General features: G+C 58.7%; 1 protein-coding gene across 1 annotated transcript; it reads right to left on the minus strand.

Moving 5' to 3' along the window:
* Nucleotides 1-315: 315 nt before the first annotated feature.
* Nucleotides 316-15,910, minus strand: PRR35 (proline rich 35). The gene is made up of 3 exons (XM_054211784.1): nucleotides 15,869-15,910; nucleotides 2,568-4,215; nucleotides 316-1,249 (listed from the first exon to the last, which is right to left on the minus strand). The coding sequence occupies exons 2-3, from the start codon at nucleotides 4,187-4,189 to the stop codon at nucleotides 316-318; spliced, it is 2,556 nt and encodes an 851-aa protein (XP_054067759.1). The 5' UTR covers nucleotides 4,190-4,215; nucleotides 15,869-15,910.
* Nucleotides 15,911-18,468: the final 2,558 nt, after the last annotated feature.

An 18,468-nucleotide genomic window follows, 5' to 3' on the forward strand; every position in this document is an offset into this window, starting at 1 on the left:
AACCTTGGTGATTTTAGCAGTTTTCTTTCTGTGCCTGCTAGTCACTTCCCTTTTGAAGGGAGCTCCAGGACCAGGGAGCTGAGGCTGTGGAGCATGCAGAGCCCAGGAGCACCGTCCTTCACAGCGCGGCAGGACAGGGACTGGTTTCTTACACCTTGTGGAGTCAGCTGGGGGAGCTGGCTGGGACCCCAACGCAACGTGGCCCCAGCCAGGCTTTCGTCGTGGGGGGGAAGAAGGGGAGCAGAGAGGTTGGACACTAGGAAGGTGAAGCATGAGGTGGTCAGTGAGATCCAGGAGCTTTCGAGCAAGGTGGGCTTAGGGGTCGGCATGCAGAGGGCTGTGGACACACACTGCGTCTGTCTCGCTGGGAAGGCTGCAGGACAAGGAGCGCTGCATGGCCCGGCAGCCCAGGGGCCCATCCTCGGTGGTGACCGGGAGCTGAGGGCCCTGGGTGGTGCTGGATCTGCCGTCGGAGCACAGCAGGACACTGGAGTCTGCCTCGCACTTGGTGGTACGGCTGTAGTAGGGCTCCATCACGTGCCGGAGCTCCAGAGGCATGGTGAGCGGCAGGACCTCAGCCTTGATCACAGCACCCAGGTGGGCCTCGGAGGAGGACGCCCGGAGGCTCTCAGAGTGGCTCATCTTGATCAGCAGGTCAATGGTTTTGTTCTCAGCCTCGAGGAGGCAGTTTGGCAGCCCCTCTGGGTCTCCTGCCTCCCCAGTGGCCACACATTTGTTAAGGGCCCCTTGGTCTTTGCCGTGGAGCTTCTCACTGCCCAGGCTCATGTTGCAGGGCTCCTTCTTGGTCTGCTGGACCTTCTCCAGACCTTCAGAAGACCTCTTCACTGAGAGATCCAGAGGGCCCTCGTGGGTTTTGGTGGCTTTCTCCAGTGCCTGGTGAATGTGGTAGAGCTCCCTTCGGATTTTGACCAGCTGGTCCCTCAGCTCTTTTTGCTCAGGGTTGTCCTCCTTTGCCAGATCAGACAGTTTCTTCTCCACCTCTTGGTACTCCTCTAAGGTTTTGGACAGGTCCCCGATTAGCACGGTTGTGGCTTCAGGGTCTGTCATGGTGGCAGAAGTCTCTTGGGGTCTGCTCTGCTTGCAGAGGCCATGGTCCAGGCCAGCACCCATTGAGGGAAGAACTTCAGTGTCATTGCCCCTCTCCAGTTCTTCAGGCTGGCCTGCGAGGACCTCCGTGTGCCAGTGCTCCAAGGCTTTGGGGATGTGTCCAGGGTTGGCTCTTGAAGCACTGCAGAGAAGAAGTGGATACAATCAGTAGGGAAAGAGATAGGAAAATCCTTGGACACGTGTCCGGGGCCAGCATTGCCAGATTCAGCCAGGGCTCCTCCACTGGTCTGAGCATGCAGAGCCCTGGCTGGAGCTGCTCCTGGCATATTTCTTCCAGGAGGAGCATGGACCCTGACACAGGCTATTTTGTGACACCCACTAACAAAGGGTGAGACCAGTCTGGGGAGATGGTGCCGATAAGCGATCCCACCTCAGCTAGCCCAACCTGGATTCTCCTTCTTGGAGCACTGGAGAACGTTGATGGAAATGACCATCCCACAGTCCTGAAGGCCCAATTGGAAGGGACCTCTCCAGCCAGCCTGAGAGCAGGGAAGAGGCAGGTGGAGATAGAAAACCATGGAGAGCTTCTCCAGAGAAAGCTCCTCTGGGTGCCAAAAGCAGCGGGTTTTACAGTGACATTTTTCTTGGAGCCACAGCTGGACTTGCACAACCAGGGGAGGAACTGAAATTTTGTTAAAAGGAGCTGTGCACATTTCTAGCCCCAGGTAAAAGGAAATGTTTGGAAACGTGACCCTCCTCCTGGGCTTTGAAACCAGAAGGCAAATCAAAGGAATGCAAATGTGTATGTTTAAAAATAGGCAATGATTGTTCCAGCAGCTCTGGGATATCTGGGGACCCAAGAGGAGTTTTCCTGGTGCCTGGGCAGCGCGGGTCCATGCTGCACAGACACCGCATCACTTCTGGCTCTGTATGAACCAGGGGAAAGCGAGGGACACAAGGGACAGCAAGTGGTGACACAGTCCAGGCGCTTGGATGCACCTAAAGACTGTTCAGGTCATAGAATCATAGAACGTGTTGGGTTGGAAGGGACCTCTAAAGGCCATCTAGTCCAACCCCCCTGCAGTCAGCAGGGACACCTTCACCTAGATCAGGTTGCTCAGAGCCTCATCCAGCCTGGCCTTGAACGTCTCCAGGGATGGGGCCACCACCACCTCTCTGGGCAACCTGGGCCAGTGTCTCACCACCCTCAGTGTAAAGAATTTCTTCCTAATGTCTCATCTGAACCTGCCCTGCTCTAGTTTAAAACCATTGCCCCTCGTCCTATCGCTGTCTCCAGGTCCTTTGTGCCTGCAGAGCAGAAAGCCCTGCTCTGAGTGGGCATTGGTATGGTCCACCAGCCTGGAGTGTGCTCAGCCCTTGGAGACTCATCTCACAGTTTAGAGGCAAATAGGGCGGATCAATAGCACAATGGGGTATGAAGATGATGTTTAGGGCCAGCCAGATGTGAGGAAGAGGCAGAGGGATCACAGGCACCTTACCTGCTCTGGTAGCTGAGTTTTCCAGGCATCAGCCTTTCGGGTCCTATCAAATCCAGACCGTTGGCAGTGAACTTCCTCTTCAGGGAGTTGCCTGGAGGGCTGCTGGTCTCCAGACAGGTCACCACGGGTAACTCTGTCTTCCGGACGCTGCTGGGGGCAAAAGCGCTGTCCTTCATCCCCACCAGATTTTGGTAGATGTCAGTGGCTGGCTTTTTGCGTAGGTTGTTGAGGCTCAAAGATGGGTTGCCCTCCTTCTCTTGAGACAACCATTTCTCCTCTTCTTCCTGCCCCAGCATGGTGGGGTGGCTGAGCTCAGAGGCTGGCTCCTCTCTCACCCCTTTGGACCAAGGAAAACTTGTCTTCAGAACTGGTACCTTCAGCAGCCCTGGTTTAGTTGGCTCATTGGGGGCCTTGGCTTGGGGCGGTGTGGGCATGACAGAGCCCACCAGCTGCTGGGCTTCTGGCTTGCTGGAGGACATCTTGCTTTCAGTGGAGCCAAAGGTGTGCTCAAAGAGCAAGGGGTAGTAGAAGCGGGGAAGGAAGGCTGAGCGCTCGGGGCTCTGCAGAGGCTGGAAGTGGGAGGCATGCGGGTGCATCAGCTGGGCCGTGGAGGCCAGGAAGGGCAGCTGAGCCAAGTGCGGGTGTGTCGTAGCACTGTTGGCCATGGTGGGGCTCAGGTAGGAGAATAGGCTGGGGTTCAATGGGTAGTTAATACCCAGCAGTGAGAGGTTGAGGCCCTGAGGTTCGTGGTAGTCACTGTAGGCTGGAGGGGGGTAGCATGGGATGATGTTGCTGTCGGTACAAGGTGGGGAGACCTCCGGTGTGTTCCTCCTTTGCCCATTTGACACCAGCTTCCACTGCTCCATGAGGATCCCGCTGCTGGCCAGGCATTTCTTTGGCACTTTGCAATGCTTTGGCTTAGCATCTAGGTCTGGGGAGGCCATTTCCCTGCTTTTCATGACATGGTTCTTGAGGGAGAAGACATCCGTGATGATGAAGTCGGGCTCTACCTCCTTGCAAGGCTTGTCCCTCTTGTTCTTGAAACCAAAGACCAAAGCATTCACTTCTGGTTCAGCTGGATCACCTTGGCAACCTGTCTCTTCATTTTTCTCTTTCTTCTCCCCCGCATCCATCTCCCTCAACAGGCCAGCAACATCCTCCTCCTCCTCTTGGAATGGGCCACCTTCTTCACCAGCTCCTTCAGCAGGCAGGATCTCCACCCCTGAGGTCGGCTTGTCCTCGTGGCCATCCCTGCTGGAGGTCTGCTTGGTCCTAACCAACCCTCCCGACGTGGCCGAGGAGTCACAGGTCTCCTGCTCGTCCCGCCGCCCACGCAGGCGGGAGGTCTCAGTTGCGTGCAGGAGCCGCAGCTCCGGGTGGAGCAGATTGCCCTTCTTGTAGGGCCAGTCAGACTCGATGAGGAGGGAGAGGGAGTTCTTGCACAGGCTGTACTTCATGTGGTTGTAGAGGTGGGACTTCTCCATGCAGGTGAAGGGGCACTGGAAACATTTGTAGTTGTATGGCTTGCCCCATGGCCTCGGGATGTAGTGGGGTTTTTTCGGCTTCCTCTCCTTGTGCTTGTAGACCGAGGTCAGCTTGCAGCCCACGTCGTTCTTGGACATGGTGGCGGGTGCTTGGAGGTGGCTCCCTGTGGGAATGGAAGGTCACGGTGTGTGAATCTCCCCACACCCCTCCAGGAACCACTGTGTGCCCGGGAAGAAGGACAAGCATGGACCTGGTGAGCCGTGCCTGTGGCTCCCCGAGGAGATGGTTCTGCTCCATGGGCACCTCCTGGCCCCAGGGAGCAGAGCTGCTGGGACCTCAGTCTGGAGCTCCCACGTTTGGGATTTAAACCCAGGCCAGTGACGGAATTTTTGCCCAAACCCTATTGGTGTGCCCATACATGCTGGCCCCATTTTTAACCCTCTTCTGTCAAACTACCCCAGAAAACAAACACTATTAAAGGTGTTGAAGCTAAACCACCTCGAGCTGACATTGAAGCTCCCAGGCGACCTGCCCGCTCAGTCAGAGCCACCCTGAGGCTGCCCCAGCCCAGCCCAGGGACAATTCTCCTGCTGAGGGCAGGGAATGGAGGAGAAACCCGCCCGCAGCCCCGAACGCTGAGCTGGGCAGGGATCTGTGCCGTCTCCTGGGTGCCGCAGTGCCAGAGACGGCTGAGATGCTCCCAATCTAATACACCGAAGCTGGTGCAGAGCTGGGCTAAATGCAGATACCCACAACCCTGCGCATGAACGTGCAACCGTGGTGCAGAGAGGACAGTCGGATGGACGGACTGGATGGGGAGAGGCTGCGGACTGTACTGCCTTTAACCTGGCGTTGCTGCTGGAAAGGCGGTCCTGCCTCCCGGCTGCGGGGGATGACCCTGTCCTGTGTCCCCCTCCTGTGCCAGCACAGGGGTAACCCAGCCTGGAAAACCGATCCGGGCTAAACCACACCTCCCCGCTTCCAGGTGTCTTCCCTGAGATCGGAATGTCTGGGAAATGTTCCCCACAGCCTTCCCAGCAGGGTTGGTCCTTGTGTGCTTCCCACCGCAGTTTCCCTGGGGACGGGGGCAGGGGGCAGACGTGCTTGTCCCACAGTCCCTCGCCCCGCCTGCCCCGACAGTCCGATCTGCAGAGGCTCCATGCTCACAAAATTGGGCTCCTCCACAGATGGACCAGCAGCATTCTTCTGCAGTGGCAGGGCACCCGACACGATGCCCACGCCTGCGTCACCCCTCCAAGATGCCACTTTGCCCTGCAGGGACTCTCCGGCTTCTTCCCCATCAGAACAAAAACCTGCATCTCTCCTGGGGAGGGCAGCGACCCTGAGGGCTCATTCTGCATGCGTGGGGCTCATTTCTCAAGGGCCAAATCCTTCCCACACCTGGCAGGTCCCGGTGCAGAGCTCAACCCCAGGAGACCCCACAGCCGGGCTGGTGCAGGGATGCACAACCCGGGAAGGAAAAGGGGGCAGAAGCATCTCCAGATTGCTGCAGACACGGCAGCTGTGCCATTCACAGAAACAATCTGCTCCCCGGCTTTTGGGGAGATGGAGGCGAGTTTCGCAGGAGGGGAAGGGAAAGAGCATGTCTCTGCGGCTTTGGGCAGCCAGGACCAGGAGCTGCTCAGGGGCAGGTCCAGGCGGTGGCTCCAGGAGCTGACACCCTCTGCAACGGGCATTGCTGCCCACTGGACTGGAGCGTGCCCGGTTGTAGCCCACATCCTTCTGCACAAGGCCCAGGGGCCAGGGGGAAGCAGTGCAGGTCCCGGGGGGGTGAGCACTGTGGGGCCGACGAGCAGGGTGGGCAGGAAAGGCAGCGTCACCACACGAGGAGGCAGGTGGCCACGTGGCCATGCGATGCTCCCCACCACCCGGGGTTGGGTTGCATGGCTACTACTGATGGCTCCCCTCGGCCAGCCCTCGTCCTCGGGGCTGGCTGCTCACCCCATGGCCCCTTGCTTCCCCCCCAATTCCTCCACACATCACCGCTCTGGCCGCAGCCTGGAATACCACATGCCCTGCAGGAACAGTGGCCTTGGAGACAGTCCCACCAGTTGTGCTGGGCTGAAGGACGCTCCATGCTCTCCTCACCACCGGCACCAAGGGGCATCACCTTCCCCTGGGAGAACAGTGAGAGCATTCACATCGTGGGAGGGGGATTTACCTGTGTAGGACCCTTTCTACTTTCTTCCTGAGCTTTGTCCTCAAGCAGCAGAGAGCAACCTCCACCTGCGATGGGAAGCCAGGCTGTGGCTTCCCCAGTGCGGCACAGGAGCCCACGGGGCAGGCTGAGCTGTGGGCAGGGTTTGGGGACAGCCCTCTGCCGGCCCACATGTCGGTTGAGCTGGAAGCCAACCCTGCCACTAAGATCTGGTCTTGCGGAAAATAGGCAAAAACGTCCCCTTGTCATGAACCCATGTCCCCTGGGAATTTGGGGGGAGCTCCAGGGGCGCAGACCTGACCTGCAGCCGCTGAGGCTGCAGCGGGAGGCGGAGGCAGAGCTCAGGGCCTCCTGCCTGCAGGTCCGCTGCAGCGAGCGACAGCCTGCCCGCCTGCCCGGAGGGACGCGCTTGTCCTTGAGCCCTCAGACACTTTCTGCGTGCGTCATGGCTGTGAGCCGTGAGAGCTCTGCACACCCGCTGGGATGCTCAGGGGAGCAGAAGGGATGCAGCAGCGGCTGTGCAGGACGGGGTCCCTCTGAGCATCTTCTCCCTTGGCTCTGGCCACCGAGCCTGGGGTGTCCCCAGCACCCCAGATGCGACTGTGCCCTGGTCCCTTACCCCATCTCCCCGTACCCCGACCCTGCTAGAGGGCTGAGCGGGGAGCCGGGCGCCTCGGCCCTGCTGCGATGCACGCCGCCTGTTTGCAGGTCAGTTGAACAAACATTTGCTGTTTATATGCCAGAGGCAGATTAAATCTTTGCTGGGAGACTGGAACTGGTTGTTCCATTCCTGCACACCTGGTCCTCCTCCTCCAACGCTGCCGCGAAAGCCGTTCATTCCCCTCCTGTGCCCGGCGGTGCGGGGGGACAGGCAGCGAGCCGTCCCGCGCGGGCATGGCTGCTTCCACCTCCCTAACGCTGCAGAGAGGAACAGCGAGGGAGGAGAAGAGGAAGGAGCAAAGAAAAAAGAAGGGGAGAGGGTGGGAAAGCGTCCGGCGTGTGTGCCAGGCAGGCTCCGTCGGAGCAGAGGCATCCCCAGAGCCGGATGAGGCCCGGCGGAGCCGGGAGACAGGCGTTGCGGCTCCTGGTTGCTGAGCAGTTCCCGCACCAGCAGATCTTCGTGGTCTGTTGAGTCTCTCTCTGCCACAACACATTATTTCCAGTGGGCTGTCAGCTGCGGCGGTGGGGGCCGTGCCTGGGGGCAGCGCGCGGCGGGGACCGTGCACCTGTGCCTGGGAATTGCAGCATCCCTGCTCTCCTCCCCGGGACCGCCGAGGGGAGGTGGGGGGGCACGGTCAGATGGAGGGAGCGGAGCGGCAAGGGGAGAAGAAAGAGAGGGAGAGACAAAGGGATGGAAGAAGGGAGAGACGCCCAGGAATGAGATCTGCAGTCAGGTACGTACAAAATACCAGCCCCAGCCTGAGCTCCAAACACAGGGATGCAGGGAAGCACATCCCTCCAGACACAGGGATGCAGGGAAGTTGGGGCAGCTGAAATGGGTCACATCAAAAGTCCATCTAGCTCACGTCTCTGGTAACAGCCAAAAGCAGATGCCCAGGATGTAGGGCAAGCATCTGTGGTACTGCTCCACTTTTCCTAAACCCTCAGCCATCACCGCGCATCCCTACAGCAGACCGGGTGCCGCTGTGTGCAGCACACGTCGGTGGCCCTCCCAGCCATGGATCTGCCCGGGCTTCTCTTGAAGCCGTGGAAATGATCATCCCCCAAAAGCATCCTGCAGCAGGGAGTTCCCGGCACACTGTGCAGAGCTCCTTCCTTCGGCTTCCCAGTCCTGCTGGTCCCCACAAGTTCCTTTGATGTCCCCCAGCTCTTTGGCTGGAGGAGGCAGCAACCATGATCCCTGTCCACCTCCAGCCGCACGGGTCACTATCATACCCCTGCTTCACCATCTCCTTTCCAAGCTGGAGCTGGACATGAGGCCAAACCCTTGCAGACCCCTTGCCCTCCCCTGAGCCTCCTCCGGGTCTGCAGCAGCCATTTGCAGGCAGGGGATTGGGCCAGCCTGTTTCCACTATGGATACAAACCCACAGTGCAGCCATCTCCACCCGTGCGTAGGCATTCCTGTGCCCACCGCTCGGGAGACAAGAAGACACTGCTGAAGTGCAGCAATTCGGTTCCAAGACAGGTCTTCTGCAGAGTGTGCATCTCTGGATGCTTCTGGAGAAGCTCTGCTACTGTGAACTCGCCCTGATCTGAGTTGCAGACCCCCAAGAGCTTTTCTGGCTGGAACAAAGACTCCATCTCTCAAACTGATGTCCTCCCTTCTTTGGCGCTGCTCTCCAAGTCTTACAACGCTGCGTGTAGGCTGCCAGGGAGTCGCAACGCTCCATGGAAATTGGCTGCCCTCAACCTTTCCCAGATGGCCATAGGACATGGCGTGGAGGAAAGGGCTTGGGAAAGGCACGGAAGTTCTTCTCCACTCAGTGATGCTGGGCTGAACCTCCTGCCTCACACATCATCCAGCAGCTGCGGGCTCCCGTGGTCTCTCAGGAGCTGGTCCTACCCTGCACAGGTGGGAATTCATTTGCGGTCCCCTGCACGCCCAGCACCAACCGCAGGGACAACTTTTCCCTGCACCTATGTCCACCCAGCTGCTCCCTTCTGGGCTGTCCAGGTCGCTCGTGCTCCAGGGCCTCAACATCATGCTGATATCTGTGGTCCCTGCATTGCTTTGTCAGTGACCGTGCTGGCCAGGGTGGAGTGGTGGGGAGCAGGAGGAGGATGGCTTTTCTATGGGATCTTACACTAACCCCGCAAAGCACCCTTTTCCTGCCATTACCTGGACTCTTCCCTTCTGATGGGATTTTATCCCTTTTCCGCCAGCGCTGTGGCTGGAGCAGCCAGCCAGGCATGGTGGGGAGGGGGGCGGGTGGCAGCGGGGAGCCACCGATCAATGCAAACCACTTTCCCTACGCTACATGCTTTTGCTGCAGGGGCTGCTCGGCTATTAGCGGTTATCGGGTCCCTTTTTGTTTTCATAGCCTGGGGTCGTGTGATTTGAGCTTTTAAGCATTTATCGGAGGCAGGGATGAGGGCAATTGGCCATGGCAAAGCAGCAGGAGGTCGGCAAGAGGAGGGAAGCCTGGCTGGTGGGGCTGGGGGCTCTGCACCTCCCCAGGCTCACCCCAAACAGTGGCTGAACCGTTCTTGTAAAGTGACGGTGTGAGACCATCCGGCTGCCTCCACCTTTGGAGGTCCCTACATCAGCAGCTTTGAAACTCTTCCCACCTTGAGATGTGCCTTCCTCTGGCTTGGTCTCAGTTGTTGCACCAAAATCTCTACTCTTCCTGCGTCCACAAAATGTCTTCAGAAAGGCCTGGGGTTTCCCGTCTGCCCCAAACTGCCAGTCCTTCCACCTCTGCCCACCCTCCACATCTTTGAGTGCGAGGTCCACAGGTTGTGACCCAAGTCCCATACCTCAGCATGGCTCTGTTGCCGGAGGGTTCTTCATCACCAGTTGCATGTCTCCATGTGTGGGGGTGACCAAACTGTGTGCTTCACATCCCGGGGACAAGCCAAAGTCAGAGTCATGGTCTAAAAGTCTGATAGCATTTGGGTTCTCAACCTTTAGTTTTCCAGAATTTGGAAGGATCTGGAGTTTCTGGTTGGGAAAGCTCACGTTCCCTTCACAGACAGCTTTTGGTGCAGGCCCAGAGCCAGTCTGTGGCCCTTCCCAAACACCAGCCCAGACACGAGGTGGCTCCATCTTTGTGAGCACTGCTACCTTTCGAAATGTGGGCTGCCTGGGATCACCTGCCCAACCTTGGGCTGTCCTTCAGGCCAGATGATGAACTTACTGCCTGCTGTGTGCCAGAGCCACAGCACCTTCACGCATACAAGTCTCCCCTAATTTGGGGTCAAAATCTTCTCCCTTCTGTGCACCTGTTCAAGAGGCGTTTCTGTATCTCTGACCTCTCCTGAGCTCCTCTGCCTCTACCCTCCATCCCCAAAAAACAGCTGTCTCTCCCGGAATCTCAGTTAGCCTGAAGACTCCCCGGGGCAAGCCCAGCATCCTCTGAAAAGCACGCGTGGTGGCAAGCGTTCAGCCAAGTGGCAATGGGTTGGAGTCGTTGTCTTCTGCCTGTGACACACACAACACAACTCACAGGCTCCTTGCAAGATGAGATCGGGCCGTCACAGCCTCCAGGCTACTCTCCAGAGATGCAAGGGTCCTCCACTGCAAAAGGCTTTTCCTCCCACAGCCTTTCCTGCCGCAAGCCCTTCGGGGGAAGCGGCAGGACCTGGTGAGGAGATGTAAGACTGTCTCTCCACATTATATCAACTACCCGCACAAGCTTGTGCCTGGGCCCTGCTACAGGAGTTTCCTACCTCTTCCTCCACCTCCACTTCTACCTCCTAATAGAGCCCCAGGAGACCACAGGCTCCCAACCTCGGAGTCAGTGGCTCAATGGCAAACAGACTTCCAAATCAGTGAAGACAACATCAGCCTCCAAATGAAAATGTGCAGCTGGATAGAGGGGAAAGTGGCTGTGTGCGAGCCAGGAGAGTCAGCGGTGTGGCTGGCACCCAAAGGTATGCAGAGGAGATGGTATCCAAAGCAGGTGGTGTCCAAGGCTGACATGGTGAGCAGGGGAAGAGGATGAATGTCTGGATGGAAATGGGGGGGTGCTTGAGAAGTGCATGCAGCTGGAATAGGGAGGTACGATCCAGCTCTCCTACGTGGTAAAGTCTGTGTGACACCTGTGATGTGCAGGGCTCCTGGAGATCCAAAGCGCTATTTTTCCTGTTCCCAGGAGCTGGAAGGGTGCTTGATGTAGTCACCTTTGTGCTGGACGTGATATACTGCACATGAAAAATTTCCCTAACTTCTTCCAGTTTCTATGACCTCTGAAGTTTCTTTCCCCACTTACAGGTTTCTCCTTCGCTTGCTGGTCTGACACCCCAGGATGGCATCCCACTGCCTGTCACCACCTGCCCTGGGAGATGCCCTCTCAGCCTTCCACCTGGTAGACCTTTGGGTGGCTCATCTCCAGAAGCCCCTTCCTCCTGGTCACCCGTCCCGTCCCCACCCGTGTGCCGTGGCACACAGGCAGCAGTCCGAGTGGGGGGATGAGGGGCTCAGCTCTCTGCTGATTCCCAAAATACACCTCTTCCTCCCACCACAGACCAAACCACATGAGGGTCCTCAGTGTGGACACAGACATTAGATTGTCTCTTCTGCCCCATTGCAAGCACGGGTCCCCAGGCTGGGTATGGACACAGCGCACCCTGCCACCTTCCCTGCAAAGCAACGAGCTCTGTCACACAATGAGGTTGCATTTTGTCACCCCTTGTCCCATCAGAAGGCTCCATGACCTTCCCAGGCCACTGCAGTCAAGTTCCTCAGCACTTAGGAACGTTCTCCTCCTTTACACTTTCCATTTATCCTTGGACAATTCACACTCATTAAATGTGCTGGGGATGGGAAAGGTAAGAAAGGGAGGAGATCTCCTCTCTGCTTTGCTTTTGCTGGCCTAGCAGAGCCCAGCTCTTATCGTGTCTCCTAAGACACCCCAAAGGTGGCCAGAGGTTCCTGTCTTGATACAACCTTTCTCACGTCCTGAGCTGTCTCCCGTGACATACCTACTGTGCTTGTACCAGCTGCCTCAGGTGTCTTGTTCCACCGAATCTTTTTCCATCTTGCAACCAGAAAATTCCCCTTGTTCCAGTTAGGATCCACCTGATTTCCTTTGAGGACGATGGCAGAGAGCCTTCACTCCTACTCTGCCGGCCCACCTCTTCCCCTGCAGTCCAACCCTCTTCTGCTCCTCTATGTGTCCATTGCTGTATCCTCACCGACCTCGTCGTCTTCGCTACAGGAGAGGGTCTGCACACATGGACATCACAAGCGCTTCCCTCAGCCTTCCCCGTCCACCTCTTCACGTCCCCATTCAGTGCTTCCTGCTTTCTTCAGGGTCTTTTCCATCCTCTCCTCTCTGGGTCCAGCTCCTGGCAGACCACGTTCCGGCTCTGATCGTGTGATGGATGTGGCTCCTTTCCTGCAAAGCTGCCCAGTTGCTGCATGGGGTTGCTCCGTCCCAGACGCAGGACTTTGCGCTTCCCGTCTCTGAGCTCCACAGGTCACCACCAGCCCGTTTCTCCAGCCAGGAGCCGCACTTTGCATTGCTCAACACAACCCCTTGAGCCTGGCAGTCCAGCCAGTTTTTGACCCACCTTGTCCTTTATTTCTCCAGTTTGGCCATGAGGATACTGCAGGAGACCATGTCAGGGGACCGGCCAAGGTCACACAAACAACTGCCCGTTCTCTCCCCTTACCCAGGCAGCCAGCCATCTCTTCGCAGAAGGCGGTCATGCCGCTCCAGCACAATTAGCCCCTGGTAAATTCACCCTGGCACCTTCTCATCATTCATGAGTCTGGAAAAGACTTTGTGGAGGCCTTGCTTCACAGCCTTCCCACAGCCCAACATGAGGTTGGTCCATCCTGGGCGCTCCCTGATGGGTCTGAGCCTCCTGTGCTGCAGGACATCTCGAGTCCGGGGCCATCCTAAGGGCTAGGGACCTCTGCGCATCTCAGCAGAGCGTGGGATGGAGCAAGCAGTGCTTGGAGGACTGCTTGGCTGTCCCACAAGCTGACCCTCTTGGGACTTTCTGAGAAGGGTCAGCGTCCCTGGGGGGTTTCCCAGTTCATTTCAGATCACCCCATGCAGCCAAAGAGCCTTCCTCAGTGGATCCTCAGGACACAGAGCCAACAGCAGGCATGGTCATTCACTCCCTGCCTCCTGTGGGACCCTCCTGCCAGGCCGGGTGGGCAGCGGTGGGCAGGAGAAGGGACCACAGGCACAGACAGAGTACACCCCTCCTTCTTCTCGGCTGGGATCCTGGCTCTCCCAGGGCAATCCCCCTCCCCAAGTCTGTTTTTAGGCAAAACGTCGCCAAGATGGGGCAGTGATTTCAAGCACCCCCGGGAACGGGGGGCTGTCGCAATGCTGTGCCCACAACCGGGGGGACGCGGGCTCGTCCCTGCTCCCTCCTGCCAGCTCCCGACACCGGCTCCAGCCAGAGAGTTTAGGATGCAGCCAGAGAGGGAAGTGTTTAAATCACGACAAGGTCTAACCAGCCACCAAGAGCTGCCATCTGCAGAGGACTGGGTATATTTAAGGTAAAAACCAATAAACTAGACTGGGGGGGTTGTCAATAAACTAGGGAAGGGGGATGCACCGATCCAGCAGCGGCACCAGTGCGCTTTGGTGACCACATCCATGAAATCCAGCCTGTTGTAAAACCCATTTCATACCGGTCGCTATTAGGAACCTCCCCCGCTTCCCCCTCCCCACCTTTAGGTGAGCCCGGAGCAACTCCTCCTGCTAAATAAAGCAGGGAAGGGGAAACGGTTTGCTCCTGGTTGGGAGAACTTGGGAACAGCTGGGAAATTGCGGAGCAGGAGAGACGGTGGGGATGGATTCCAGTGAAAGTGCGGGAGCTCAACAAGCCCGGAGCCCTCTCACAGGGACAGGACCCCTCCTGGCTCTGGCAGGGAAACCCGCAAAGTCTGTGGGAGAGAAACTCGGATTTTTCCCGGGGGAGAGATAAGACGGGGGAGAGATAACACGCTCCCAGCGGTGAGAAGGGAAGATGGAGGGACGTGGCCCTGGGAAGAGGCTGGCCGGCAGGACCCGGAACGTGCCAGGCAGCTCTCCTCTTTGCAGCCATTTTACAGGCAGATTTCTCCCCCAAAAAACACATTTAGTCTCGGGCAGGAACACTGGCGGTACTGCGGGCTCACCTGCCTCTCTGCCTTCTGCCTGTTTCTTGGTAGAGGTGTTTGGTTGGGTTTTTATTTTTTTTTAAATGCATATCAAGGCGGCTCCCAGGGTGATGCTGCCTGGTGGTCTTGCTCCCTGCGTTTCCAGCTCTTTCCCACCCCAAAAAAATAAAGTGCCGAGCGGCTCAGCCCCTGGCCCCGCAGCGTGGGCAGCACTCGGGCTGCGGCGCGGGGACAAGAGCAGAGGGATGTGGCCGCGGGCAGAGGCTGAGATAGGTAACGCTCGGCCACCAAATCACCCAGCGAGGTCTGTACTGGCCAAGGAATGACCAGGAGGAGTAATAACGGCCTGAGGCAAAGCCACCGGGAACTTCACAGCAGGCCTGGGTGTTATTAGCTGGGGGGGTAAAGCGGGGAAGGCAGCTCATTAACCTGCGTGAAATGGCCGTGCAGCCGCGTTCCTGCGAGTCCCGGGCTGCCCAGCCCCGAGCACCAGAGGGTGCCAGGCCAGGGATGTCGGGATTCGCCGCTGTGACCATCCCCAAGACACCCATGCAGGAAACGGGGTGACTTGCTGCCTCCCCACCTTCACACCTGGGTCTCCCCCCCAAAACTGCCTCTGGGTCAGGCAGGGCTCTGAAATGCGGGGGGGGGGCTCCAGGAACGGTGGGGGGAGAAGACCCAACGGGATGGTGGGGGGGTGACACATCCACATCCCAGATTTTCCCAGCGGGGAACCCGCATCCTCCCTGCGGAGGTGGGGGAGCAGGATGGGGGCAGAGCAGGCAGAACCTGACGGATGCCCGAAACCTCTCCCCATCCCCGTCCCAGGGTTTGCCACCACCGCGATCCACATCTGGGGTTTACCGACCTGATTTCCTCCCCCTTATTTTTTTTTTTTAAGGGCCCAAGAAGGCTCTGACTGCTGTGAACTGTTCTGCATTAAATGACCTCTTCGTTTAATTGCCGAAATGACTGTAAACGCGTGTTCCCCGGTGTGAGGAGGTATATGCCTAGTTGACACCATTAAGCATTTCAGTAACTAACCTCCTCCAACAAGCAGCTCGGTTTAGTTTTTGCTTCCATTAAGAAGGTTTTAGAGGGGAAAAAAACCCAATACGGATAATATGGATAATATTGTCTTACTACTAAATTTCACCCTTTCACTCCATTTGTATTTCTTTTTCCCAACTGCAAATATATATCGCGCCTCCAAGCCCGCGGAAAACCACTTGCTCTCCTTGGTCATTCCAGGAGCGCGGCAAAGTAAATGAATTAAAGCGAATCTGCGCCCGCCCGGGTTGGTTCCCCGCACCTTGCTTCATTTTGCGGCGAGAAGAAAAAAGTCAGACCTCCGCAACCCCGCCACACGGCCGCGGGGAAACCGTCCAAAATCCGCCGCAAACTCACTGTTGTCGGGGACTCGCCTGAGCAAATTCCCAGCGAAGGCGCTGGGACGTGTCATTAGGAGAGCAGCCCAAGCAGAAAGGCCCCATATGACCTCCCCGGCGCCGAGCACCTTCCCTAAGAAGGAGCTTGCAAAGAGATTGGGTGAGTTGGATCAAAGAGCATCCCTTGGAAATGATCACCTCCCTGCACCCAGCGGTGTCTCTGCCCTTTTCCACGTTCCCCTCTCCGGGTACTGGCTCCTGCCCCCAGCACCAGGATTTTCACGGGGCGGCTGGGCTTTTTTTTTTCTTCTTTTTTTGTTTTTTGTGGGAGAGTGCAAAACCGACGGGAGAAAGCAGAGTTTATCAGGGGGGATGTTTTCCCCCTCCAGGTCCTGGGTGGGTTTTCGCTCCCGCTGTGAGCCCCTCGGCCGCCCCCAGCGCCTTCCACCCTCCCCGCCCGCCCCATCCAGCCCCGGAACAGATGGAAATGTCAGGACTTACAGCTCGGCCCCCTTTTCCCGTCCCAGATGGGTCCCTGCTCAGGGCCGGGAGGCTGCGGGGAGGATGGGGAAGCGGGATGAGGGCTGTCCCCCACCCCGAGCTGGGAGCCAGCGTCCCCAAACCCGTCCGAGGCGGGGGGCAGGAGACTTCCAAAGCTGCTCCTTCAGCATTTACAGGATTATTTGCAGGAAACATCAAACTCAGGAACAGAAGCGCCAACCCAGGAGTCATTTCCACCCCCCACGCCCCCCCCCAACCCCCGCCTCGCCGTCCCTCCCCAGCCTCTTGCTTGGTCTCATTTGTACCGATTTGCCCCGCAGGCTTCTCGCTGATTTGCCATGTCCCTGGCAGGGCTTCGACCAGGGAGGGGGAGCGGGAGCCAGACGGGGAGCGGATGGGGGGGAGCCAGCCATGGGGAGGGTGGTGGGGAGAGGCCAACAGGAGCCTGGCTTGCCAAAAGCAGTTCAGACCCAGGAAAAAGCTTTAATGCGCACAGACGGAGCAGGCTGGGAGCGAAACCAGCTGGGCTGGGGGAGAACGTGCCCGGCGAGAGGCTGGTTTGGGGCTGGGTGCATGCGGGGTTCGGGGCTGGCTCTTCGCTCCAGCCCTCTGCCCCCCCGGCGTTGGGGGAGGCAGAGGCGGGAGAGGAAGGTTAGATGTGAAAATTCCCCTCCCAACATCAACTTTTCCTATCGACCAGTGATGGGCAGGATGCCAGCCTGGTTTTCTCCGGCGTTAATCATTTACCGGCTTCAGCCGCCAGCCTCTCTGACAGCTCCTGCACCACATCTCCAGCAAAAGATGCCCCCCCCCCGCCCCGCCCCAGCCTTTGGCATGATGTGGTGGACCCCTCGAGCTGGGACTGCCCCACCATCATCCCCACCCCGTGCCCATCCTGAAGCTCCATCATCCCCATCCCATGCCCGTCCTGGAGCTCGTGCCATCATCCCCATCCCGTGCCCATCCTGAAGCTCGTATCATCATCACCATCCCGTGCCCATCCTGAAACTCCACCATCCCCATCCCTTGTCCATCCTGGAGCTCCATCATCCCCACCCCATGCCCACCCTGGAGCTTGTACCATCATCTCCACCCCATGCCCACCCTGGAGCTCCATCATACCTACCCCATGCCCATCCTGGAGCTCATACCATCATCTCCACCCTATGCCCGTCATGGAGCTTGTACCATCATCCCCACCCCATGCCCGTCCTGGAGCTCCATCATCCCCATCCTGTGCCCACCCCGGAGCTTGTACCATCATCTCCACCCCGTGCCCACCGTGGAGCTCCATCATCCCCACCCCATGCCCGTCCTGGACCTCGCGCCATCATCTCCACCTCATACCCATCCTGGAGCTCATGCCCTGGGACCCCTGTGTGAGGCTGAGCACCACCATCCATGAAGACAGACAGAAGCCTGCCCATGGGGGGAGATTCAGACCTTGGGTGTCCCCCTTCTCCCCTTGCAGGTCCCTTTCCCCTATAATAGTGAGCCCCCAAATTCAGGCCACCCAATTTCAGTGTCTGGTCCCCACCGAGGTGTTGGCCCCGGCTGGAAGGACCAGGGGCAGCTGTAGCCTGAGAAACCCCTCGCAAGATGCTGGATCCGGCCCAGACATCCGCATTGGGCTGACCCTGCACTGCGTTATTTTATGCAATTCCTTTAAATCACACCCCTCCCAAAAATGCCCAATGCTCCGGCCCGGCTCCTCTCTTTGGGGACAAGGGAGGGGACCCTGTATGTCCCCTCGCTGTTGACCCACCATCTCCCTGTTGCCTGGCCGCATCCTCGGTTTAATATTTTACAGGGCTCTGGTGCCAGTGCCGAAGCGCCGGGCACGGCAGCACGGGGACCCCAAGCTGTCTCCAGTGTCCCCGCCCCCGTCTCTGCACCCCCTGTGCCACCTCGGGGGGGGCCCTGGCTTTGCTCTTGTCCCCGAGCCGTGGCGGGGACGTTGCAGGCAGCCGGCCCCAATCTGCCGTGGCGCAGGGCCACCTGTGCTGGCTGCCCACACCATCTGCAAGGGGGGAGGTCGGGGGGAGCCAGCCGGCTGCTGTCCCCCCCCTCAACCAGGGTCAGCGAGCCGGGGGACAGCCTGAGGGGGGGGCATGGCTGAGGGGGCTGGCACTGCCACCCGCACCCAACGGGAGGAAGAGGAGGGGATGTGGCAGCCCCCACGCAGGTTTCTGCCGGGGTCTGCTGCCGTGGGGATGGGGAGGGGGGGCATTTCTGAGCCCTGAGTGGGGACAGACTGCACCCCGGTCTCCCCCGGATGGCTGCGGTGACACTCTCCCTGCTGCCTCTGGATGTCCCCTTGTGCACGGGAGCAGGGGTGGATCCGGCCGAGGTGTCTCTTAGGGGGGCTCTCAGAGACGGACCCCCCCCATGCCCTCCTGCCCAGGACCGTGCCAGCACTGGCACAAGGGTGTCCCGAGGGGAGCAGCCCCAGGAGCCTGTTGGCAGACGGGGGAGCTGGAGATGGCTCTTCTCCGTCCTCCTGCTCGGCCTGGTGGCAGTCGCCATCCCCTCCTCGCTCCTGGCTCAGCTCCGGGAGCATCCCAAGAGCTCCTGGCCACGGCCGGAGCCCACCGTGCATC

Source organism: Rissa tridactyla, chromosome 8 (genome assembly GCF_028500815.1).
Source record: "Rissa tridactyla isolate bRisTri1 chromosome 8, bRisTri1.patW.cur.20221130, whole genome shotgun sequence".
NCBI lineage: Eukaryota > Metazoa > Chordata > Aves > Charadriiformes > Laridae > Rissa > Rissa tridactyla.